General features: G+C 56.3%; 1 protein-coding gene across 6 annotated transcripts in view; it reads left to right on the plus strand.

Moving 5' to 3' along the window:
- Positions 1-25,366, plus strand: part of FRMPD3 (FERM and PDZ domain containing 3) — a 66,620-nt gene that overhangs the window by 21,374 nt on the left and 19,880 nt on the right. For 2 of the 6 annotated variants that reach the window (XM_064713099.1, XM_064713100.1), the window contains exons 2-12: positions 12,500-12,662; positions 12,894-12,996; positions 13,341-13,386; positions 14,460-14,564; positions 15,544-15,651; positions 16,107-16,238; positions 17,150-17,269; positions 17,386-17,522; positions 18,274-18,397; positions 19,022-19,111; positions 20,987-21,169. In XM_064713099.1, the coding sequence (XP_064569169.1) occupies positions 12,512-12,662; positions 12,894-12,996; positions 13,341-13,386; positions 14,460-14,564; positions 15,544-15,651; positions 16,107-16,238; positions 17,150-17,269; positions 17,386-17,522; positions 18,274-18,397; positions 19,022-19,111; positions 20,987-21,169 (1,299 nt within the window). In that variant the 5' untranslated portion in view covers positions 12,500-12,511. The other 4 variants (XM_064713102.1, XM_064713103.1, XM_064713101.1 and 1 more) reach the window with 3 other exon arrangements.

Below are 25,366 nucleotides of genomic sequence, written 5' to 3' on the forward strand. Positions count from 1 at the left end.
AGGCTGTGAGTGCTGTGGCATGGCAGGGGTGCCACAGCTCCGTGGCAGGGTGGCCGCAGGGTGGTGTGCAGGAGTGTGTTGCAGCTAATGCAGTGTGACAGTTTGACACGTCCTGCTGGGACAGCCAGAGCTGCCATGTCACCTCCAGAGCTGTCACAGCTGGCACAGCACGGTGCTGGCTGTACACAGCAGTGAGGGGAATGCTCTCCCTGGGTGGGGAGAGAGAGGGGCTCTGGGTTTATTTGCATGTCCTCAGATGATCAGGAACGTGTCACTTGGCATGGGATGGATCCTTCAGAGACATGGAGCCAGCTGGGGTGAGGGCAGAGAGGAGGGGGGTCTGACATCCCCCTAATCCAAGGATGTGATGCTGAGCATCTCCCTTAGAAGATTCTGGCATGAGCAGAGCATTGCCTGCCAGCCCAGTGAAGGGTTTCACACCCACCCTGGCAAGCTGGGGCTGCCACAGTGCCCAAGGGCATGGCACAGGCTCTCTGGGGCTGGGGTAGCCGCTGACCCCTGGGGGGATGGTCAGTGGGGCCCAGAGAAGGCTCTTGAGGCAGCTCCTGCCCAGCCCCACAGTAAAACCTGGAGCTGGATGTGGCACTTCACAAGTGAAATACAGGAGCAGAAGGACACCATGCTGCCCTTCCCAGCCCACTGCACTTCACCCGGGATGTGAACAGTGTCCTGAATGGACCACTGTCCCCTGGCAGGAATTCTGGGGCACAGGGTGCCCCCATGGAGCAGCCCTTGGGGATGCTTGTGATTCTGCACCTCCCATTTCTCTGCTCTTCCTGCTGCTTTTGATGCTCTCCGAGAGCACTGAGGCTCACAGTGCTGAACCCTTTCTCTCTGAGACAAACAAACGTGGCACAGGCCCAGGGGAGCAGAATTCCCGTGTGTCTGGGGAGGCAGGCACTGGAACCAGACAGGCTCTGACAGCTGCTCCCAGGTCTGCAGCGCCCCAGCAGCGTGTCAGCCACTCACAGCTCATCCTGCACAGATCAGTCCCTCTTTTCCTGGCTGCTTTGGCCATGATCAGCCTGTCCAGCTCCCAGCAGCTGCCTGGTTTCACCTGTCCTGGCTGTGAAATTTGGGGTGAGAGCTGGGGTCGCAGCCTTGGGCTGCATCCTTGTGGGGCAGTGCCAGTCCTGGCAGTGGGACTGGGAGGCAGAATGTGTTTCCAGGCTGAGTCATGCTGAGGATTGTGTCTTGTGCCTTGTTACGGGTCCACTTGAAATATTCACTTGGCAGAAGCAGCCCATCCTCCCTCCTTCCCCATTTGTGTGTCTGTCTGTCCCTCCCACCTCCTTCACATAGCAGCAGAGTAGCACTTTTGGGGGGGGGGGAATAAAATCTCTACCTGGAAGCTCTGCAGGCTGTAAGGTCAGGACAGCAAGCACTGCTTGCTATGCAAGGCACGGAGCTGGTGTGCTGGGCAGGCAGGTACTCACCCAGCTGCAGCTGCAGGCCTGGATTTGGGGGGGAATTACATCCATGGGAGGGGGAAATGGTGCCAGCAGGGCCAGAAGGGGGTGGCAGGGAGATGGAAACACACAGCTCCTGTCCTCCCTGCCAGCCAGAGAGCTGCACAGAAGGACAGGGCACCTGCACTGCTCTGTCCCCCCTCCCTGAGCTGTCTCTGCTCAGCTGCTCTGTGTCTAGGTTATTTTAGCTTTGATTCAGCTCTGAAATTGCCTTGGCTGAAACTCTGTCTCTATTGTTTTCGGTCTGCAGAAGCATCATTGAACGTGTCAAAAAGATAAATTGGAGAAAAAGAGAGGAAGGGGGGAAAAAAAGAGAGGAGTGCAGTGCAGTTGGTGAGGAGAGCCGTGCTGGTTGTGGCTCCCCAGAGCAGCTGGCTGCTCCAAGCCCACACTCCCTGTCCAGAGGCAGCTCCTTGCAGCCCTGTCCCCCTCTCTGCAGCACTGAGACACCCCTCCAGTGTCTCACCATCCTCCTTTAGTTTCTGCCACAGGGCTTTTCCCCCTTGGCAGAGCTCATTTAGGCTGAGCATCTGTCCTGCCTGAGCCTTGTCTGGAGCGTGGTGAGCAGTCTGAGACCTGCTCTCTGTCTCTGCCCTGCCTGGTGGGTCAGCCAGAGCACCACAGCAGGGCTCTGCAGATCAGAAATAAATAGGATGGGCAGGGGCTCAGAGTAGACCTGTGTGTGTCCCCAGGGGTTTCACTCACTGGTGGCCCCTTGGGTTTTGTGTGCTAGAAATGGCTCCTGAGGTATTAAAAGTCTTTTTTCCCAGCCTTGTGACCAAAGAAGAAGTCAAGATTCCTCGGTTCTGGTTTTCAAGGTTGTTTTCCCTTATCTATAAAATTCTTTCCCTGGCTGAGGTCTGTCCTGCAGATTGGGTTGAGGCACACTGACCACCCTTGAGGAGGTGTTGCTTTTTATACTGAGAACTACATGTACTTTATTTACAATAATTTTCCAATACCTATCACCTATGTTAGACAGTCTGTCTCTGCTCTAAACCAATCCAAATGTGCCACCATCCCAGCAGAAGATGGAGGACAAAAAGGAGAAGGACAGGACATGCTCAGATTCTTCCATCTTGCCTCTTGAACCCCCATTCTGAAACCCCAACATTCTACTTTTTCACTCTGTGATAAATTCGCTATCATTCTACTCAAGCTCTTGTGGCTTGTACATCTTCACACAAAGTTGGTAATTATTTCCATGGGTTAAAATCAAAGGCTCAGGTGTTTGTGACTCTGTGCCAAGGTCTCTGAGCTCCCTGCCACGGTCTGGAGTCCTTCAGGACAGCCAGAGCAATGTCCTGGGTTCCAGCAGTGGCCTTGTGCACACCTTGGGGTCCAGCCCCACAACACCTGGTCCAGGGTGCACAGAGCTGGGGAGGGTCTGTGCAGGTCTGATGGGTCAGTCTGAGCTCCAGCCCAGGAGTTCAGGGCAACACTGTCCCAAAGGTTTGAACAGGGCTCAGGTTTCTGCATGCCTGGAAGGATCAAGCCTGAGGGATGAGGTTTGGGGTCTGTTTGGGGTGTGATTTGGTTCTGGAGGACATGCTGCTGCCCATGAGCCAGCACTGGGGCTGTGGCACTGAACAGCATTGCTGTAACACCTTCATAATTGCTAATTACCTCTGGGGAGGAGGGGGAGGCACCTGGGAAAGGAGCTGGCAGTGAGTTATGGGAAGTGGCAGGAGTGGTTGTTGCTGCTGCTGAGGATGCTGGGGCAAATGAATAACCTGTTAAATAAAATGTCAGCCAGGAGTGGATGGGAGCTGGCATTGCTTTTTCCGCTTGCACTTTGCAAAATGAATCTCCCTGTGCGTGGTTGATTTGCTTATTCAAAATAGGCCGTGGTGGAGGGGCTCTCCTGCTGAACCTGCTGGCACCAAGGGCTGAATTGTGTCAATTCTGTTATCCAAATGCTCCTCTGAATGGCTGCAGTAATCTAAGGACATAATCCATTACCAGAGGAGAGAGGTTTTCAGAGCCTAATTCCCTTTGTTTCTGGGAACAATGAGAATGTGAGAAATGAAGCTGAGAAATTGCCATGGAGCTCCAAGCTGCAGTCCAGTGCTGGGAAAGGTGAAACCATTCCCTGCCCCAGTTGCCTTTCACACCTGCAACAGGGAAGATCGATCTGTGTGAAAACTCCAGGAGGCAAATACTGAGTGGGTTCCATTAGATAAGGCTGGTTTCAAATGGAAACTGATTTGCATGGGCTGATTAAGCTCATTACTACAGCAGGAACTCAGAAAATCATCAGATCCCTCTGCAGCAGGAGTGCTGAGCTTTGCTGCCATGGTGCTTGGTGTGCAGCACTGCTGTGCTTTCAGCAGCATCTCCTGGGGCTGCACAGCACCTGGCCAGCACCAGCCTGAGCTGGCCAGCTTGTCACACCAATATTTATAAATGATTTGGGCTTGTTTAGAATCCTGTTGTGGTGGTTTTGTCATCACAGGTGCTTTCAAAGCACCCTGGTGAGTGCAGGGCTGTGGGCAAAGCAAAGCTGTGGGCACCCACAGCATGTGGGGAAGGAGCTCCTGCCTCAGTCTCTGGTCCTGTCTGGTGCCCAGAGGGCTGTGCTGGGAGCCCCTTCTCTGCCACTGCCAGGTGAGTGTGACCCTGGCAGCTGTGTGCCAGTGGGGACCAGCATGGAGCTGTCCTTTGGGGACGGTGTGTGCATACAGACCACAGGGAGCCGGGTGTCCTGTGGGGGACAATGTGTGTGCATCCCACAGGGACCTTGGGGCATGCCAGGAGCAGCTCTGCGTCCCCATGTCTTTCAAACTGAGAGCAGAATGATTATTAGGAAATAATTCTTCCCTGTGACAGTGGGGACGCACTGGCATGGGCTGCCCCATCCATGGAGGTGTCCAAGGCCAGGCTGGATGGAGCTCTGAGCAGCCTGCTCTGGTGGAAGGTGCTGCTGCCCACGGCAGGGGGCTGGAACTGCATGAGCTCTGAGATCCCTCCCAACCCAGGCCATTCTGAGGTGCTGTTCCTGCAGCATTTCCCCAGGTGAGCAGCTTATGCTGGCCTGAGGGTGAGGAGGCACAGGGCTGTACACAAACAGGTGCTGCTGCTTCTTCAGTGCAGCATTTGTACACCCACGTGTTGAAAACAGAGTCCACGTGGGCAGGTGTGCTTCTAAATATATATATATATATTTATATGTATATATACACCTGGCAAATGCACTGCACTGATGAGCACGCACAAACTCTGGAGTTTGCAGAGTCCTCTCCTCTCCCTGCACCCCCAGGGCCACCCTGGCACAGGCAGCAGAGCTGGGAGCTGATTGTGAGGAGATTATAAAGAGGAATAAACTAAGCCTCTCTGCTAGAAAGGCCAGGAGCCCCAGGCTGGAAGCATCACACACAAAGGCTCCTCTGCTTCGGTGCATTTTCTCTTTTTAATGTCTTTGCCTTTATCTTGCATCAGCTCAAGAGCTTTGCTGAGCCCTGGGGCATGGAGGGGGATGCTGGGGAAGGCAGGGGTGGAGGGGACTCTGTGTTTGTCACCTCCATGGGCAGGGTCCTGTGCAGCTCCTGCCAAGGCTGGTGGCAGTATTGGGCTTGTTGGGACAGTCCCTGCTGCCATGCAGGTGAGCTTGTTGGGCCAGTTGTGTCACAGCTCAGGAGACCATCTCACCAATGCTGTAGTGCCAGAAATGCTCCAGTGTTTGCCGCCTCTGTGTCAAGGCCAGTGTTTGCCACCTCTGGGTGGGCTGGCAGGGCAGGGCTGTGGGTTGCTGGGTGAGCTTTGGGTCCAGCTCAGGCTCCCTGTGCAGCCAGGGGCTGTCCCCAGCAGTCTGGGCTGGGGATGCTGTTATCTATCCTGCTGCCCTCCCTCCTTCCCCCAGGTCCCTTCCATGCACTGTGCTAGGTAGAGATAGCACTCCAAGTCATCCACTGAGGAAATTGCTCACTGTAAATCCACACTGAAAGTCCTGGGATTCCTGAAGGCCCAGAGGAAAGTGCTTGATTGGATTTTCAAGCCTCCCTGCCAGCAGTGGGAGAGGAGGGCTGACAGCCTCCCTGAATCTTCCTCCCTGGTGCCTGGGAGGGGATGCAGGCTGTGCCTGCTCGCTAATGGAATGTAAAGGATGTGTAAATCTCCTGCCTTATTTAACTCCCCCCTGAACTTTAGATGCAGCCATAAATTTCTCCTCCTGCAAGTCTGCTGGAGCGAGGTGGGCCCTGGGTGCCCACGCAGGTGTGGGGGGAGCCGTTCTCCTGGCTGTGCCATGCAGCACAGACCCTGTCCCTGAGGGGCACAAGGCTCTGGGGACACGCTGGGTGCACTTGGGAGCTCCTGCAGGAAAGGCTCAGTTTGGGTTCAAGGTGCCCAGGCCAGCAGGAGAGGTGCAGGAACACCTGGGGTTGGTGTCATCCCCTCCTCCCCACGGGGCCAGGGGTATTTGCCTCCAGTGAATAAAACACAGAGATCTCCTGAGTTACAGCTGCAGCAGTGACAGGCAGAGAGTGGCCAGGCTGTGGTGGGGATCTGGTATCACTCCAAGCCCCCATCATGCAGCTGAGCATCACACAAAGAATGGAGAAAAATGCTGCAAATTTTATTCTATTGCTCCTTATCTCTGATTAATCCTCTTATGTGTTCATCTCATTTTATCCCAGTGTTGACTGTCTGTTTATTGTATTTCTGTAGTCCTCACAAAGACAAAAATCCCTCTGAGTCTTGCCTGGCTGGGTGAGGGGGGGCTCCTGTGGGCTGGCATCAGTGGAGCACCACAGAGGGGAGGACCAAGGACCCATGCCCATGGTCACCACAGCAGATGGTGGCAGAGGAGGGGCTGGAAACCAGTTTCTCCCAGTGTCCAGCTGCTTGGGCATCCCCAAATGCAAAGAAAGATACCCTAAAATCAATTGTTTTATGGGGTGGCTTTGCAGCCATGCTCAGGGCACGTTCCCAGTGCACTAGAGAGGAGACAGGCTTTCCTCTTCACACCCCTCTCTCGTTGCAGGCAGATTTGTCAGAGCCCTGCAAGGGAAGCCCTGCCTGTCTCAAGTCCCTCTTCTCCATCCCAGGCTCTGTCAGTTTTGCCAGCAGCCCCCTGGTTCTCCACCTGCTGCTGGCTGAGTCAGGAGCCTGAGCCTTCTGGGCCTGACCCTATTGCTGAAGGATTTTGCTTTGATCCTCTTCTCCAGCTGGGGAGAACAAAAATCCCTTAAACAGCCAAAAATCGTAGGGAAGGTTGGAGGAGAATTTTTTTTACCTGAGTGGGAGCCCCTGGTTGGAACAATTTGGTGGAGGAGGATGGTGACTGTAATAGCATTAAACAGTTTGGAGGAGAATGGTGTTTGCATTGTGGTGGAGACTTGCACAGATGAGAGAACCCACTGTCTTTGGGGGGCATTTAGACAGGTTCCACAGCACCCCAGCTTGTCCCAAACTTGTGCAGGCATGGCCAGGCTGTGTGAGTGAGCAATCTGGGGATTGTCTTCATCTCACACTCAGCATCCTTCTCTCCTGCAGGTGCTGAGTGCTGCCCTGGGACCTGAGGGCACCCAGGGGCACACTCTGCTCAGTCCAAACTCTGCCACACTCAGGTGCACCTCAGGCAGCCTGTGCAGGTGCACTGTGCCAGCCAGGTGGGCTCAGGTCCTCTCTCCTGCTGCACGTTGATCAGACAACTCTTGCTGTAAATTCTCCCAGGCTCTGGCAAGATAGAGCAAGGAAAATGTGGAGACTTCTGGCTTTAGTAGCTGGAAATTGCTTTTCAAAGCCAGTAGAATTTCCAGCTTCCCCAGCATCCTGTGGCAGGGTGCTCCTGGGATTAATTGTTTTCTGTGTGGCAAAGTGCTGCCTTTTCCATGTGCCAAACCTCCTTCCACAGGTGCCTTCCAGCTTTCACCAGTGCCAGCTCCCTGCCCAGTGTCAGGCTGCTCTCAGGGACCACCATGGTCCCTCTGCTCCTTTCCAGCCTGGAATGCCAGGTCTCAGCTGGGGAAGGCAATGTCTGTGTGTGTTTGCCTCTGGAAAGTGCAATACAGGCTGAGCTGCACATTCTCATCTGGCCGTGTCTCCCAGGGCTTGTTTCAGGACAGCCTCTCCCTCTGCAGAAGCTGCTTTTTCTGGTGACCTGAGCGTGGCTGGAGGTTGTGGTGACACACAGGGTCTTTGCTAGCCGTGCTTATACTCTATTTTTTGTAATTGGCATCATTACTTTGGGAATTTTTGAGCCCCTCTTGCCCCCAGCACCTTGTTGAGCTGGCTCCACTCCTTGCCAGGGGGATTTAATTCCATCTCTGCCACCTCCAGGATATAACAGGTCCTGGGATTTCCAGCTAGCCCCCAACTCACCTGGCCCTTTAGCCTGTGTTTATCCCTAGGTGAGATGCCAGGAACATTTAAAAAGCTGCAGACTGAGCAGCAGAAGTCTGCAGCTGCTGCCCGGAGCCAGGCTGCGGCTGCTGCCTCGTTATTTACAGCTGCCTTTGGCTGCTCATCAGCTTCTCCAGCAGCTCTGCTGGACACTGCTCACTGTCTGCTTGTCCCTGCTCTGAGAGCCAGGGGGATTTGTGCCCTCCAATGGTGCCATCTGGCACCCACCTTTGTACCAGCAGCGTTCCCAGCTCGCCTGCCAGCTTGGGACAGCCAGCTCCCTCTGAGGAGTTTCAAACTGCTGCCCAATCCTGACAGCAAATCCAGGCTGGAGCACGGGGGGAAAGTCGTGGGCCATATGGCAGAGCTGTGTGCAGGCTGCATTCTCCTGGCTGGGTCCAGGAAGGATTTCACCCATGAAGGCCAGGGTTATTGTGCTGCCCCTGGAGTTGGTCTCAGCCAGGCTGGCACCCCTCACCCAGCTCTCCTCGCTGCAGTCAGCTGTTGAACACTGCCAGAGCAGGGGCAGCACTACCAGCCTGTCTGGGTCTGTGTGGCCAAGCAGCTCCTCAGGAAGGACAGCATCTGTTTGCCCATGCTGGGGGTGTCTGACACCTAAATGTGGCCAAATGGCACTGCCAAGGTGCCCAGCTGCCTGCTGGGTGCAGCTGCAGGGCTGATGGAGCAGACACACTGTGGTGGATCCCGTGCCAGCCTGCCCTGCCTTTGTCCCTGCTGTTGGTCCCCACGTGCCCTGGCAGCCCCACGGCTCCATCTGAGATGCAGACTGGGCTGTGAGGCTGGAGCTGCCATATGTTCCCCATAAAAACCCTTCCTGGCCCGTTCCCTGGTGCTGCCACACGTGCCCAGGATCCCACATGCCTCACCAGCCACTCACCAACTGCAGCCTGGCAGATGGAGGAGCAGCCATGGGCTTGCAGTAGGAGAGGGGGACTCTGTTGTTTCTTGGGTTGTTCACAGCAGCACAGGAAGAAGGAGGAGAGCTGGCACACCTGCAAACTGCCCCTCTGCAGAAGGGGCCAGAGCTTCCCATCCCAGAGCTGAGCTGTGAGCCCTTCCTGAGCTGCACAAAGTGCTTTCACCTGGTGCACTTGTTTAAAGGCAGGTGGAAATGGTGTGAGTGTCCTGGCTGGAGGGAGACCATGGTTCCTCCCAGGCAGGTGGTGCTGGTTTGTTCTGGTGGCAGATGGCCAGTCAGCATTGAGAGCAAAGGCAGAAAATCAGTCCTCAGAGGGAGCAGAGATTTATTGCGGTAGGAAATTAAAAACGGATGCGTCAGCTTTTGGAGTAACTCCTGTTCTGTCTTTATCTGTTTGGGGGGATGAGGGCTCTGTGTTAGCCCTGTTCATGGCACGGAGGGCTGAAGACACATCCTTGGTGGTGGGTGAATCATGATGGGCAGTGACTGCACCGAGCTGATGTCTCTCTCTCCTTGGGTGGCAGAGTGTGACCAGATCAGTGTCAGCTCTGAGCACACGAGTGTCCCAGCCTCAGGAGTGGGATATCTTCATGCCACCTCAGTCAAGACACCGTGAAGAGCCAGGTGCTCCCACAGGGATACGTCCATGGTGCTGGGCTGGGCACAGAGAGGTTTCTCCTGATAAATCCTTTCACTTTGTGCTGAGCTCTTTCCAATGTCTGTGCCATGGTGGTCACTGAGGACACAGGGGGATGCAGAGCAGGCTCTTGGGGCTAAGAGTGGGCAGCAGGCAGGTAAGGACACAGGCAGGGTGGGGACAGGGACACAAACAGCCACTGGCTCCCTGCAGGGGCATGGGGTCAGTGCTGATCCCTGCCCTCCAAGGTGGTGGCAGTGTGGCCCCGGGGTGAGGCTGGGTTTGGGTGCTGCTGAGCTCCAGGGAATGTTTCATATCCTCACTCCCTGCTGCGAGCCCAGCCCATGAGCTTTGCAGCCCAGCCCAGCTCTCTGCCCAGAAATCAAAAGAAGAAACACAAAAAATATGAGGCTCCAAGGAAGTGATAGCTCCTGGGGTGCAGCCAATTACCAGTGTTAGGGAGAGATCTGCCTTAGCCCCTGCTGCTGCTGGTTTCTCTGACCTCTCCCTCTGGTCCGGGGTGAGCACACGTTAATCCCTGAGTCTGGCAAGGGAGAGCTGCTGCGGGAAGGACAGAGCCCCAGCCTGGAGAAGGCATGTTGTACCTGCTGCCGAGCATATTACTGCTTCTCCAGGAGTGGATAAGTCCTGCTTAGGAGGACGCTCGTCCTCTTTTATTTAATTTCCTGGTAATGCTTCTGCAGCGTCCAAGTCTTATCAGGAGAGGAGCAGCTTAAGAGGCCGGTAAAGGAGTTTTTATTGTCAGTATCCATCTCTTTATTCCCCTTTTCCCTTTGACGCTGGATGGCAGGCTGGTTGTGGCTGAAGTGAGGTGTGCTTTCTTTTCCTTTTGTCTGTTAAAGCTGCAAAGATTTCAGGCTATCCAATTCTGACGGTGATTTGGGCTGCGGGAGCCGCCGCTGTCCCTGGCGCTGGGCTGTCCCCGGCTGTGCCTCAGCCGCGGGGGCACTGAGGGTGACACCGACACCCCCACTGCTCACATCTGGGGACACAGCTGGGCAGCTCTGCTCTGGGACTCGCCACCCACTTTGCTGTGACTCGGTGAGCAAAGCCCTGCCTCTGTTTCCCTGGAGCCATGCACTGAGCTCAGCCCCATCTCCGAGCATCCCAGCGCTCCGAGCCCTGCTGCTCATCCTCGTGTCCATCTGCTGGGGGGCTGAAGTGGCTGTGGGCAGCACGGGTGGGATGAAAGGAGTGTCCCCTGGGCAGCCAGCAGCTCGGTGCCCGCTGTGTTGTGGCAGCCAGCTCTGGCATCCTCCCTGGCCGAGACGCAGTGCTGCATTCAGCCCTTTCAGCTGCACACAATGGCCTTGGAGAGCGTTTGTTTCAGAAAATTGGCTGGATCGCGTGATTCTTTTTGTTGTGGTTGTTACTGTTGTTCTTTTGAATGCTCATGGGAGTAGCAGAGCAGCTAATGAGGCGGTGCAGAGACGGTGGCTGGGGAGATGCTCTCGGCAGTGCTTCCCTGCAGCTGCACTCTCCTGGCGCTGGGCTGGGCTGGCTCTGCTCCTGCTGGGAGCTCTGATGGGTGCAGCACTTCCCGGGCTCGGGGTGCCCAGAACCTGCTGCTCCTCACCAGTTCCCTGCCCCAGGCATCGCTGTTTCCTTCTCCAGCCATGTGCTGCTGCAGGTGGGAGGGGAAAGCCACGGGCATCCACCCAGCTGGGCACTGGGAATGGGTCATTGTCACAGAGCACAGCTCACCCATGGCCAGCACTGGATCCCTGACCCTGGGGAGGGATGTTCAGAGCTCTCTTGGTGCCCGTGGCAGGCATGGCATCCTCCCTTGGAGGGTTTTGGGTGGTTACCTGGGGATCAGGCTCGGCACAGGGCTGTCTTTGCTGACTGTGATGTCCTCGAGGCCCAAGCTGTGTGTGCTGGTGTGGAGCTGCCAGGGGCTCCTGTCCCCTCCAGCCCCACGTGCTGCCCCTCTTGGCTGTGCAGCAGGTGCCAAACACAGTGCTGGGAGAAGGTAGAGGTGTCAGAAATGCAGACAGATAGCATTAGATGGATGATGCATCAAAGCCTAAACTGATAAGAGATGGAACAATTGGTGTGTTGTCAAAAGGCCGGGAAGGATCTCTGTTAAATAGGCTAAATAGTCTGGACAGGAACAAGCAATGAGCAGCACAGAAACAACAGCACGTTCACCACTTTGTTTTTCTGGCTGGGCTGTGCGTGTTGCCATCTGTGCTGTGCTCTGTGGCCATCCCGTGGTGCTGGGATTGCTCCCCCATGGCAGGCTCACAGCCTGGAGCCATGGCTGGCATTGCTCCAGGATGCCAAGGGCAGCTTTGACATGACCTTGCCCTGGGCTGGACCTTCCCATCTTCTGCTTGTCTCCATTCCAAGAAGTCCTTGGGCTGATGGTGGAGATTTGGTTGTAGCAGCACAGCTGAGCCTGCCTTAATCCCAGTTTTTAGACTGGCTAAACTTGTTTTTACTTATCTCTGATATTGTTGAGCTGTGTTACACAGCATGAATAAGCCAACCCTGGGGTTTGCTCTGAAAGCTCTGCAGAACGGCAGAGAGAGCTCTCAGTCTGCTGCTGTCTGCCCTGACCCTTAGGGAAAATGGCCAGAGCCACACCAGCAGTGGTTTACCCCACAGAGATCTCCTATCTAATGAGCTGGGACAGTGAGGTGCTGGAGAGGATGGTGTGATTTACCCTTGTGTGGCATCTCCATGAATGCCCCTGCTGGTGCAGTTGCAGGGACAGGCACGGATCAGCACGGCTCTGTGGCAGGGACAGGCATGGATCAGCACGGCTCTGCACGGCAGAACGGGGCCGGGAAGGGGCTGGGAGAGGATGATGTGGTTTACCGTTTTGTGGCACCTCCGTCAGTGTCCCCTGCCGGTGCTGTGGCACGGATCAGCACAGCTCTGTAGGGGGATCGGGGCTGTCTGTGGCTGCCCCAGGGATGGGCTGGAGCGCTGCAGGGGGATCGGGGCTGTGGCTGCCCCAGGAATGGGCTGGGAGCTCTCTGTCCCGCAGCCCCGGAGGGCTCGGAGCGGCGGGCAGGGCTCTCGGAGGGGCTCCTGACACGCAGCCTGTCCCTGTGCCTGCAGCGCAGCCATGTGATGCCGGAGGAGCGCGGTGGCGATGATATGGAATGTGGGCAGCTGCCTCCGGCCACGCTCCGACAGGTGACGGTCCAGCGCCACCCCCTCCTCGGATTCGGCTTCGTGGCTGGCAGCGAGAGGCCCGTGGTGGTGCGCTCGGTGGCTGCAGGTAGGGTGTGGGGCTGCTCCTGGACACGGCGGCAGCGTGCCGGGACACACAGCCCTGCTTCCCTCCCTGGGCTCCTGTCCTCTCCTGTCCCCTCTGCTGGGCCTGCTGCAGGGCGTCCTCCACGGCCACATAGGTGGGCAAATGCTTTGGGGATGCTTGGGACCCCCGTGCTTCCCCTCCGCCCCGCAGCTCCGGGATGCCCGGGTTGGCCCTGACCCTCTCTCCTGGCAGGCGGCCCCTCTGAGGATAAACTCCTGCCAGGAGACCAGATCTTGGCCATCAACGATGAGGATGTGAGTGAAGCCCCCAGAGAGAGATTCATCGAGCTTGTCAGGTGAGGACAACGCCCCTGGGGAGGGGCTCACGCCAGGCTGCTGTGCCCGTAGTGCCCAAAGCCTCGTGGTGCCAGTGCGCACCCACGGCACCAGTGCTCACTGCTGGGGTGGGGAACTCCCAGCCTGAGCAGGGGCAGCCTTGGAGCCAGGGCCACAGCCATCCCCAGCTGGCCAAGAAGCGGGAAAGAATCCACAGCCACGTTGTCAAGCACCCCAAGGAGCCCACAAAGGTCCCGGCCAGCACTGGGCTGGAAGGGTGGGATGTGCTCTCAGTAGCCAGCTGCACATGTTGAGGTCCATCACCATGAGGTCCATCCATCTTCATTTCTCCTTTCTGTCACAGGAACGCCAAGGACTTCATCATCCTCACGGTTCTGCACACCCACCAGGTGAGACTGACAGGGGAACCAGGACAGGGGTCAGAAGCACTTTTGGACACCAAGGCAGGGTCCCTGGAGACCACTCAGGCAGCTCAGCTGATTTGTTGGGGCCATGTCCCAGCACCCCAAGGCTCTTCCAGGCTGTGGGGTCTGAGAGCTGCCACGGCCTCTTGGGGTCATGGGCGTGCAGCCATCTCCCTGTCCTTGACACCAGGAGGGAGGGAGGGGAAATATCCCCATCCCGTGTGTGTGATGGAGCAACCCACCGTGCCAGGAGTGGCAGGGAGGGGTCGCTGCTGGCCCAGGAGTCCCTGGAGATGCTGATGGTGCCCTGGGGCACACTGAGCTGTCACAGCAGAGGCACAGTCTGTGCTTCACGGAGTCTTTGATGTTGGGAGAGAGGTGTGAGAGCTCCCCTGTGCTCCCTTCCTCTCCAGAAAGGAGATGCCCCACCCAGCACTGCCCTGTCAGGAGCAGGGGCGTGTGCCACACTCCAAAAAAGCTTTTTTCCTTCTGGCCTGGGTGGCAGCCAGCCAGGACAGGCAGCTCAGCTGGTGCTGGCACCATCAGACACACACAGAGTGTCTCTGTGCTGGAGTGTGTGCAGCACTGCCACCAGAACATCCTGCAGGGGTGCCTGGGGTGCTGCCATCTCCCTGGGGCTGCAAACCCACATCCAAGGGGTTCATCTGTCCCATCCAGCTGGTGCCAGTGCCTCCAGGCAAGCCCTGGCTGACATCTGCTGGAGCTCAGCCTGTACACGGGCTGCCAGGCCCTGGGGTGCAACCTCCCTGCCACACTGATGCTGCTGGTGTGACTTCAGGGGCTGCTGCTCATCCTTCTGGCCCTGCCTGTGGCACCCTGTAACCACAGCCAAGGGGCTTTGCTTTCCACCCTCCCCATCTCATGGTTTGCTGTGTAACCACAGCCAAAGGGGTTTGCTTTCCACCCTCCCCATTTCATGGTTTGCTGCCCACTCCCCATCACCATGCTGGCTGCAGAGGGGTTTCCTCTGTGTCTGCCTTTCCCCACACCATGGCTCCCAGGGCAGGCAGGTGATTGACCCAGTGCTCTCTTTGCAGTCCCCCAAATCTGCTTTCATCAGCGCAGCCAAGAAGGCAAAGCTCAGGTCCAACCCGGCCAAGGTCCGATTCTCTGAGCAGGTGACGGTCGGCGAGACAGACCCAGTAAGTCCTGCCTAGTCCTGCCCTGCCTTCCCTGTGCTTCACCCCCTGAGGGGTCCCCAGGGCCACAGGGCTCCTCTTGCCTGCTTTGGGCTCTGCGGGTGAGAGCAGCTGTCTCGGAGAGCCCCACAGGACTGATGCCCTTGGGCACAGTCAGTGTGTTGGGTCACTGCTGGGGGGATTTTCTGTGGTTGTCCCCTGTACCTCTGAAGGAGCCCCAAAAACTGGCTCAGAAACCTGGTCTCAGCTGAGCCCCCCTGAGCACCCAGGCAATGCCTCCCCTGAGCACCCAGTGCCTGCTCTGAGGAGATCTGTGGCTTCCAGCCTGATCCCAAAAGCTTTGGGATGCCTCCATGTGGGGCAGGGTGACCAGGGCACTGCTGAATGGCTGTGGAAGCTGGAGAGTTCCAGCCCAGTGCTTTTATCTCTTAAATGCAGAAAGGTTTTGTTAACAACAAAACAAATGTGAAAAAAAAAGCGCTTCTAGCACGTTCTATTTTTAAGCAAAATCAATTAGGTAATTATCTGATCGAAAAGCTTCTCACCAAATAAAATCAGCCTTCTCCCAACTTCCTGCAGAGGGGATGGGCAGGGCTGAGGGGGGATAGGCTTGGGGTGAGGGTCAGGAAGGGGGGATCAGCTCTGAGCCACCCCAGCCATGCCTCCTGTCTGGGACACAGCTGGGGAGAGGACAGGCTGCCAGCACGGGCACTGGGGTGTGCTGGGCAGAGCCAGGTGCTCTGTTCCACTGCAGCTGCTGGGAGCTGAGCAGGTGAATCTGTCAGGCAGCTCTGAATTGCCTCAGCTCTGCGCTTCAGAACGCTGGCTTTTCATGGCAAATGTGCCTCTTAGCACAAAGCCCAGAGCAGCAGAGGATGCCACGAGTGAGTGCTCCATCACTGACACTCTCTGTCCCCGCCCTCCCCTCTCTCCGTGCCCCCCACCCCTCCTCGCCTCCCCCTTTGCTGGCCCCACATGCCAGGACATGTTGAAGAAAGAAGCTCTCCTCCTCATTCCCAACGTGCTGAAGGTTTTCCTGGAGAACGGGCAGATCAAATCCTTCACGTTCGATGGCCGAACCACTGTGAAGGTGAGCCCCTCCTCTCCTCCCACCTGCCCGATCCGTTTCTGCTTCCCGAGCACGATCAGCGGCGCTGGGCTGGCTGTGAGCCGCTCTGGCATGATGGATGGCCCGTCTGCCTCCCCAGGCAGCACGCTCTGCAGCTGGCAGGGATGGGGCTTTGCTGGCTCTGCCTCTCCTGACTTCTCTCCCTGCTGTGAGCCTGCCCTCCAGCCAGGCTGGATCTCCTGTGAGTGCCCCTGCCAGGGGCAGCTCCCTCAGCACACCCAGGGTTAGCCCAGCCTGCTGTCATCTCCCACTGCACGGTCACTGGTGCCACCGGTGCACCCTCTCAGCCTCATCCTGGCACTGCCCTGGCTGCCAGGGACTCTCAGTGAGCTCAGAGTGGGCTCTCAGCGAGGTCCCAGCTCCCCCTTGGGAAGCAGCCAATGCCTGGCACCCAGGGCTGTCCGTGGTGTTTGCAGGACGTGATGGTGACGCTGCAGGACCGCCTGTCACTGAGGCACATCGAGCACTTTGCCCTGGTCCTGGAGTATTCCAGCCCCGAGCAGAGCCACCGCTTCCTGCTGCTCCAGGACAAGCAGCCCCTGGCCCACGTAAGCTGCTGGGGTGGGAGGGTGTTGGGATGGCCCTGGTGAGGGGCTGGGCATGGAAAGCCTCCCCTTCCCCCACTGAGGGCTTGGCTGCTGTTGGGGCACAGTTTGGGGTCACTGGGATGGGGCTGTGGGCACAGTTTGGGGGTACTGGGATGGGGCTGCAGGCACAGTTTGGGGTCACTGGGCTGGCCCAGCCCCATCCCCAGTGGGCACAGCTGTGAGCAGCAGGTGAGCAGCACTGACAGCAATGAGACATGGAGTGCCCAGGTGTGCTGAGCAACCACCAAAGGGAGCAGAGGGCACACAGGGGCAGGGCATCAACATGAGGGGTGTAAAAGGTTGGGCTAAAGAACAAGAGAAGATGCTTACAGCTTACAACCTTCTGAAGTGACCTGATGTTACTCTGTATGGGTTGAAGCCTTCTGAGACTGTATGGTGACATTCTGTATTGTGGCCATCTCAACTGACACATGCTGTGACAGGCTGGGATTGTGCTGTGGGGTGCCACTGCCTCTCCTTGCCTCTGACATGATCCTGTAGGCTCAGGGGTGAAAAGGGTTGCCAAAGAGGGAGACAGTCAGGGTTTCATCTACCCTACATTGACAACACCATGGAGCTGCTCTGTGCTCTGCCTGGGCAGCTGCAGACAGCACTCATGAGCGTCCTTGGCTGGGAGAGCCAATAAGACCAGGGATAAAACAGGGATCATGGAGCAAACATTAGCCTGAGTGGCATAAACCCTCCAGCACCAGGCAAAGCTGTCCCACCAAGGAAGGCCGGGATGTTGTCGGGATGAAAGGTGGTGCATGGAGGAGAGAAATCAAATATAACACCAGAAGAGAGGAGAGGGCATCTCATGCTCTGCAGCCTGTGGTTCCTGGGCTCACTGCTCCCCTCTGCTCCTTCCACAGGTGGTGCAAAGAACACACTACCACGGCATGAGATGCCTCTTCCGTGTGAGCTTCTTCCCCAAGGACCCGGTGGAGCTGCTGCGCCGGGACCCTGCAGCTTTCGAGTACCTGTACATCCAGGTGGGCACTGGGGGCTGCTGCTGCTCGTGGCCCACACGTCTGCCAAGGCTGGGCACCCCTCAGGTGGCAGTGGCTGTCCCTGGGGCTGTCTGGGGACACTCCTCTCCCTCCTGCAGAGCCGCAACGATGTGATCAGAGAGCGCTTCGGCACAGAGCCCAAGCCTGAGATGCTGCTGGGGCTGGCTGCCCTCCACATCTACATCACTGTCTCAGCCACCCGCCCCAGCCAGAAGGTCTCCCTCAAGAATGTGGAGTGAGTGCTCCTGCTTGTGCCCAGGCCCCCACACAGCCCTCCTTTGTTGTCCCTTCCCCGTGTCCCTGTGTCACAGCCATGTTTTGGGGTGTGGAACATGAGATGCTCTGAGCTGGGTGGTGGCTCAGGGGCTTGGCAGCAGGGACAGCCACCCCTGGTCCCATCACAGGGCTGTGTAAGGCCCCCTCATGCTGACACACAGCAGCCAGGGCTGGGGACAGTTGCTGTGAGCCCAGGATCATTTCCATAGGAACCTGGGCTGGTTTTCCACCTGCACCCAAGGCAATGAGAAGCTCTGTGGCCCTGTAACCTCAGCCTGTCACCAAGCACTAGCTCAGCCCTCCTGTGGCTCCTGGGGGACCTAAAGCCATACCCAGCCCATCTGTGCAGGCTGGCCTTGCCCAGTCGGCAGAGGGAGGAGGGAGGGAGGGGTCACCCCAAAATAGATTTGGGAATTTGCCCTGCATCCCTAAGTTTACATGAAGGTGAGTGGGAGCTGGGGTCTGCTGCAGAGCGTGGCACTGCCGTTCCCCAGCCTGCAGCTGGTGGCTGTGTCACCAGCCTGGGGTCCCATCCCCTTGGGGACCCGAGCTGGGGGCTGCTGCTGCTCCGGCCGCGGTGCCAAGGAAGTGCTGGTGTGGCTCCAGCTCCCTCTGACGGCAAGAGGATGCTCTGGGACAGTTTTGTGTCCCTCTGTGCTCGCTGGCTGTGCCTCTGACCTGGCAGCTCATGCAGGTTTCCCTCCCCACAGGAAGGAGTGGGGGCTGGAGCCCTTCCTGCCCCCCTCGCTCCTGCAGCTCATCAAAGAGAAGAGCCTCCGGAAATCCCTCTCGCAGCAGCTCAAAGCCCACCAGCACCAGCCTGGGGGCACCAAGGTGAGCCCAGCCCACAGGGTCCCTGTCCGGGGCTGGGGACACCTCCTCGGGCACTCCTTAAATCCCCTGGGATGGCAGATAAATCCCACAGCCAGGTAGAGTCTCCCTCTCCTGAAGCCACTCTCAGGAGCTGATGTGGATTGCAAGGAGTGCAGTGAGGATCAGGGCTGAGATCAGCTGAGGCTTGGCTGAAGTGGCACACACCGGCTCGTTGTTATCTCTGCTCTGAGCTTGGAAAGCTCTGGAGGTGGCAGCTGAGCCATTGCCTTGGCCCCTGCAGCCTTCTGGGCTTGGAAAGCTCTGGAGGTGGCAGCTGAGCCATTGCCTTGGCCCCTGCAGCCTTCACAGCTCCCCAGGGAGGGAGGGTGGGTTGCACATCTCAGGGGGGTTATACACCAAGCACTGGGGCTCCTTCTTGGCCGTGCCCTGCTCTGAGTTACCTCCCAACAGCTGCCCAGGCTGGCAGGGGATTGCAGACCCCCCTCACCCCCAACTCAGACCCACTTCCATGCCCAGGGCTGCCTGACAGCTCGCTGTGCCCCCTTAGCTGAGAGCCCCAGCCCTGCCCCAGCCTCCTGCCTCTCTTGCTGTGCTCACAGTGATCAGCTGTGTGTGTTTTGTCAGGTGTCCACAGCCCAGGCCAAGCTGCAGTACCTGAGGATCCTGAACGAGCTGCCCACCTTCGCTGGGGTTCTCTTCAACACCGTGGGACTGGTACGGTAACCCAGGCTGGGCTGGGGGTGCCTGCCCCTGACTGTGCCAGGGGGCACATGGCTCCCACAGAAATCACTCCCCTCAGTGCCCTGCTCTGCCCTGCTGAGCTCCAAGCCCACCCAGAAAGCCCAGGATGCTCTGCTGTCAGCAGGTTGGGTTTTTGGGTCTGCTGGGTCAGGAGCTGCTCTGTTCCTGCAGCCTGTGGGACAGCAACATGACCTGCTCAGTGAAGCTGGAGGAGTTTCAGGCATGTGTTTGTAACTCAGCCATGCCCTGACACATCCTGCCACCCATCCTGGAGGAGGGCAGCTCCCGGCCAAGGCCACTGTGGTCCCTGCTTGCCCACAGCTGGGCTTGCTGCCCTGTCACAGGTGCTGCAGTGATCCCTGCCACAGTGATCCTTCCTCTCCACTGCTCACCAAACCACCTCAGCAGGGGGAAAGCCACCAGCACAAACAGCACCTGGCTCACCCTTCATCCCTCTCACTCCACTCCCACCCAGAGGTCCCCATGTAGGTGCTATTGCCAGCTGGGGGCTGTGTACAAATCACAAACAGGACAGAGCTGCGGTGGAACTGCCTTGAGCTGTTTTATTTTCCAGCATCAGTCTCATCCCATGGTTATGACAATGGGAAGATGCCAGCAGCTCACATCCCAAGCAGCAGACCAAGAACTTAATATTACAATTCACTCTAAAAGTTTTCTGACCAATCACACCAAGCAAAAGCACATTGACAATAGTTCCATCCAACCACTATAAGCACTGCTTTGGTTAAAGCAGTGCCTGCTTATTTTAGATACAGTACTTGCTTGTAGGCCTTAAAACACAATGCACAGAGCTCCATTATTAAGTTTCAAACTTCTTAATATCTTGCTAGATAAACTTTTCTGCAGCTTAGGGAGTTATTCTAGACAAGTGTTAATACACAGACCATTGTTCTATTTGTCCTTGCTTTTCTACTTTTTAAATAATTTTTCTGCTGACCAATCTCATGGCTGCTGCTTAGCTCTAATCACAGTTTTACTGTCTCTGAGGGCCTGCCTTTTTCAGCTTTCCCAGAACCCTCTAATTTTGTAGATTCCCACAGGTGCCACCTCTCTGCCATCCCTCCCTTTACCCCCACCCGTGGTCTCAGCACTTTCTGTGCTTTGCCTGGGTTCCATCTCTGGCAGCCTTTGCTCTGCTCTGTCCCTCACCCCACAGCTCAGAGGGCTGCCTGCAGGAAATCAGTGCAGACACAGCCTGTGGTGTCTGCTTGGTGCCATGGCACAGCACTCAGAGCCTACCCCTGACACTGCCTGAGTAGACAGCATTTATTTTTTTTATCTCTGACACCAAAGCAATGCCTCTGAGCCAGCCTGTGAGCTGAACTGTGTTGAAGTGGTAAAAAGTATTCCCTTATTATCTTCTGCAAGGCTCTGCCCAGCTCCTCTTCCCCTCCACACCTGGCTTGAAGCATCCTTTTAGACCAGAGCAAGAAACATCCCTATTTCCAGTCAAGCTTTGGTCTTTCTTCTTTTCTGAAATCCATTCACTCCCTGCTTTGCTTCCTTCTCTCAGAGGCAATGTCAGATCAGACGGATTTGTAACACACTTGCTTTAGTGCAGTGACACCAGTGAGCCTGAATATTTCATGTGGACACTCAGCCCAGAGCTTTACTTTTAAACAGCCCTGGCACCCTGCACACCACTCCCAGCTCTGCCAGGGGGCTCAGGGGGGCAGGTTGGTGGCACCAGCCTGGTGCCAAAGCCATCCTGGGCCTGACCAGGCTGCCAGCACTGAGGCTGGGCTGCATGGAGAGAGCCAGGAGCAGGCTGTGCCATGCTGGGTGTGTCTGTTCACCCGTCTGTCTGTCTGTCTGTCCCTGTGCCAGCAGGATGAGAAGCAGCCAGCCACCACCCTGCTGGTGGGACCCCGGCACGGCATCAGCCATGTCATAGACCTGAAAACCAACCTCACCACGGTGCTGTCAGAGTTCAGCAAGGTCAGCAAGATCCAGCTGTTCAGGGAGAACCAGGGCGTGGCCCGGGTGGAGACCAGCATCCTGGATGCCAAGGTAGGCACGGAGATGAGGCTGGGGCTTTGGGGCCAGCCTTTGAGGGGATTTACATCACAGCTGTGTGCTGGACAATCTGCTTGGGGAGCCCAGGAGACTCCAAAACCCCTTCACAGCAGGGCCTGCAGCATCTCCCCTGCTTCTGACTCCCTGTGCCACACAGGAATGGCTGCTGAGGGCCGCAGGGCAGGCATGGTGACAGGAGAGGCATGGTGGCATTCTGGCCATACCTCCTTAATGGTTCAAGCATGGTCATTTTGGGCAGATGGGGTGGCACAGGCCAGGCAGGCAGCAGGACACTTTGGAGGCAGGACAGCACCTCCCCTGTGCTCAGGGCTGGAGAGGAGCAGTGCATGGCCATAGCTGGGCTGGCTGCAGCTACTGCAGAGCAATGGGAGGTTTCATGCATTAGTAGCACCTGGGGAACTTGTCAAGCCAGGCAGGATTGTTGAATGAGGTGGAAATGATGGGAAGGTGGTGTCAGGCTCAGGGTGAGCACAGATGGCTGTGTGGCCCTGGCCCAGCAGCCACCCCCTGGGTCCCCTGCCAGCTGCCCCTGTTATCCCCCCTTCAGCCCCCAGGGCACTCTTGGCACACCCTGAGCCCTGTGTGGTGCCATCCCCTGTCTCCTGCTGTGGTTGTGTACTGCAGTGCTGGTTCTGATGGTCAATCCCTGTGCTCAGCCCCTGCCACCCCTCAAGGCTCCCAAACTCTCCAAGAAAAATGTCAGCAGCACACTAAGATCTTTATTCCCTTCTTTGGTTCTCAGTGCAGCAGCCACAAGATCCTAAGGAGATCTTCCCTTGCTGAGGTTTTTAACGAGCTGGGACATGGCAGATAGACTCAAAGGCACATAGCTCTGTGTGTGTGTCCCCAGGCCATCCTCGGTGTCCCTGTCCCCAGGGGAAGGACAGCTGAGAGGCAGAGATCTCACAGATAAATGCCAAGTCTTCTCTCCTCCCACCTTGAATTCAACAGGACAGTTAGGATTGGGTTTGGAGTTAATCAGTCAGGAGCAGTACTTGGCAGAGTCTGGCACAGTGGGGCTCTGTGGGGCAGGGAGGTGCTGCTGCACAAACCCTCTGAGCCTTTGGCTGTGGCTCAGCTTTCCTGCCCCTGCATTCACCCCTTTTCCCCCAAGACTGATGAAGCTGAGCTGCTCTGCCACTGTCTCTGTGTTTCACTCCTGCAAGGTGTCCAAGCCTCAGCCCTCTCTGCAGCCCTCCCTTTGCACTGTCTCAGTGGTAGTCTCACGGCTGTAATCATGGTGGATTTGTTTAGGATTCTCCTGCTGCCTCCTGTCCTGGTGGATTTTAGCACTTTCTCCAGCCCAGCTCATTAATTCCTCCAAGTCTGTTTTCCTGCTGCCTCTGTGCCTGCTCCAGCTGCTCTGCTCACCTGCACTAACACCCCAGCAGCCTCTGCCAGAGCGCTGCTAATCCTCATCCCCTCCACAGCCTCATCCACAAAGCCCTTTCTTGGAATTCCTAATCCAGTGGGTATTTGGTCAACTGCAACATTTTTAACATTCCCTCTTCTGCATCCCACCGAGGTCAGTTATGCAGTTCAAGCCTGGGTATCCTGCTGTGCCTGTCCCAACCCTTCAAAGCCCTCACCCTGCCCTGCTCAAAGCCCTCCAGTTGCCTGGACTGTGCAGGAATCCATCCATTTTCTCCTTAGAGAGCAGGAATAACCAGGGGATATTGGCTGCACCACGAGCAGCCCTGCTGGGTCCTCCTGCTGCCCACGGCCCTTGGACTTGTGTGTGTAAAACCACCCCATTAATGCATTAATGATGGGGGATTTTTGTGTATAAAACCACCCCATTAATGCATTAATGATGGGGGATTTGTGTGTACAAAACCACCCCATTAATGATGGGGGATTTGTGTGTATAAAATCACCCCATTAATGCATTATAAAACCACCCCATTAATGCATTAATGATGGAGGGTTTGTGTGTATAAAACCACCCCATTAATGCATTAATAATGGGGGATTTTTGAGTATAAAACCGCCCCATTAATGCACTGATGATGGAGGATTTGTGTGTGTAAAACCACCCCATTAATGCGTTAATGATGGGGGATTTTTGTGTATAAAATCACCCCATTAATGCGTTAATGATGGGGGATTTTTGTGTATAAAATCACCCCATTAATACATTATAAAACCACCCCATTAATGCATTAATGATGGGGGATTTGTGTGTGTAAAACCACCCCATTAATGCATTAATGATGGGGGATTTGTGTGTATAAAACCACCCCATTAATGCATTAATAACAGGCTGCTCATGTCCTGTTGCTGTGGCTCACAGTGAGTGCTCTGAGCGTGGCTGTCCCCACTGTCACCCAGCTCCACGGCACTCTGTCCCCTCCCTGGTGTGCAGGAGAGCACTGTGCCCCCCAGCACAGGCTGGCCACAGGAGGGACAGATGCTCTGGAGGCTTGGGTGCTGCTGGCATCCATCTGCTCTGAATTAGGTGGCAATTCCCACGCACTTGTCCACGGATCCTGCAGCGCTGCTCCCCACAGCCATTCCCCGCTGCAGAAATCCCCTCTGTGCCTCCAGCAGCCCTTTCCTGCTGCAGGAGCAGACTTTCCCCTGTGACCCTGCTATCCAGCCCCCCAAAGCTGGAGGAAAGCCAGCTCACTGGAGTAAGCAGCTCACACTTTCCTGTGAGCACATCCACATGCACGATGCCTTTATCTGTCTCCAGGAGGAATTCCAGGCAGCTGCCTCTGGCCACCAAAAGCCCCTCAGCCTGCCTGGAATGGAGCAAACACCCCATTTATGGATCTCAGCAGGCTCAACAGCACTGTGCCAGGGCAGAGCTGCTGTTATCTGTCTTCATTTACCCATTATCCAAAGGGCTGGGTTTTAAAGCAGAATGTTTGCTCCAAAACCAGGCATATGCTAATCCCACGCAGGACAGCGATGGATGAGGCAGGCTGAGAAAAGCAGGCAAAAAGATCATTAGCTCACAGTGCTAATCTGCTCTCTGCAATTATTCTGTTGCACTGAACGTGTCACTGGCTAAAGCCCCAGGTTGCAAATCAATCAGTTTCTGCTGTGAGTTTGCAAACCATTAGAGGGCTCAGAGTGGTGTCCTGACTGCTCTGGGGACCTGTCAAATCCCTGTCACCCCTGGGAGCCTGTCAGAGCTCCAGTGTAGGAGGGGATGTCCCCCTGGGCTATTCACCCTGCTGTCAGGGGATGCTGGTGCTGGGGCAGCTCCCAGCTGAATCTGTGGGAGGTGCTCACTGAGTTACTGTGGAAACACAGATGGCCAATGATGCTTTAGGGTTTTGTGCAGTAAGACCATCTTGAATTTCTACGTGTAGCTAAAATGGGTTAAAAAAGGGGTCAGGTCATGGAGCAGCCCTTGGCTGGGGAGTCTGAACACCCTGACCAAACCAGCACAGTCCAGACATCCCTCCCTGCTGCTGAGCTGCACCCACAGCCCAGACTCACCTGCCAGGAAGGAGCTTGGGGAGATTTTCAGGTAACAAACAGGCTTGAGGAAATCATAAACCATTTGCATTTATTTCGGGCAGAAAAGAAATACTGTTTGTCTTATGAATTATTCACTAGGTGTAGTTAATTGGTTTGTTTTGGAGCTTTTCCATCCTGGGCTTCCATTGCTGTTTAGAACAGCCCAGGGATACAAACCCAGGGCTGGGAGCTCTGCTTTGCCTTCTTTTGCGTTTTGCCACTGTGCAAGAGGGTGGCAGATGCTGACAGAACCCTCAGAGAGGAGCCACACAACCTCAGGACAGAAAACCAAAAACCTCCAGGCTTCTGCTGCTGGTTCCAAGGATTTTTGTTCCCTGCCAGGTCTGTGAGAGCTGCAGGGAGGACAGGAGCAGGTTTGTCTCAACAGTCATGGAAGAAGTGAGCAGCTCTGCTTGGGAATACTGAGAAAGCTCCCAGCCTGCAGCTGGGAGCAGGACTGCACATCCTCAGCTGCACTGCAGTGGGGCAGGAGGTCCTTTGGCAGGTTCCAGTGGTCATTCTTACCTGGCAAAGCCTCCTTTCTGCTGGGGCTGTTGCTTCTCTGTTCTTCCTCCTCAGAATCAGTGTTTGGGCGCTGATTTTGGAGCTCAGTGCTGGGGGCAGGGAGGTGGCACAAGGTGTCTCCTGTGATCTTTATGATTTTACATCATCTTTATTAAGTGCATCTTGCCAGGTTAG

Source organism: Zonotrichia leucophrys, chromosome 4A, assembly GCF_028769735.1.
Source record: "Zonotrichia leucophrys gambelii isolate GWCS_2022_RI chromosome 4A, RI_Zleu_2.0, whole genome shotgun sequence".
NCBI classification, from domain to species: domain Eukaryota; kingdom Metazoa; phylum Chordata; class Aves; order Passeriformes; family Passerellidae; genus Zonotrichia; species Zonotrichia leucophrys.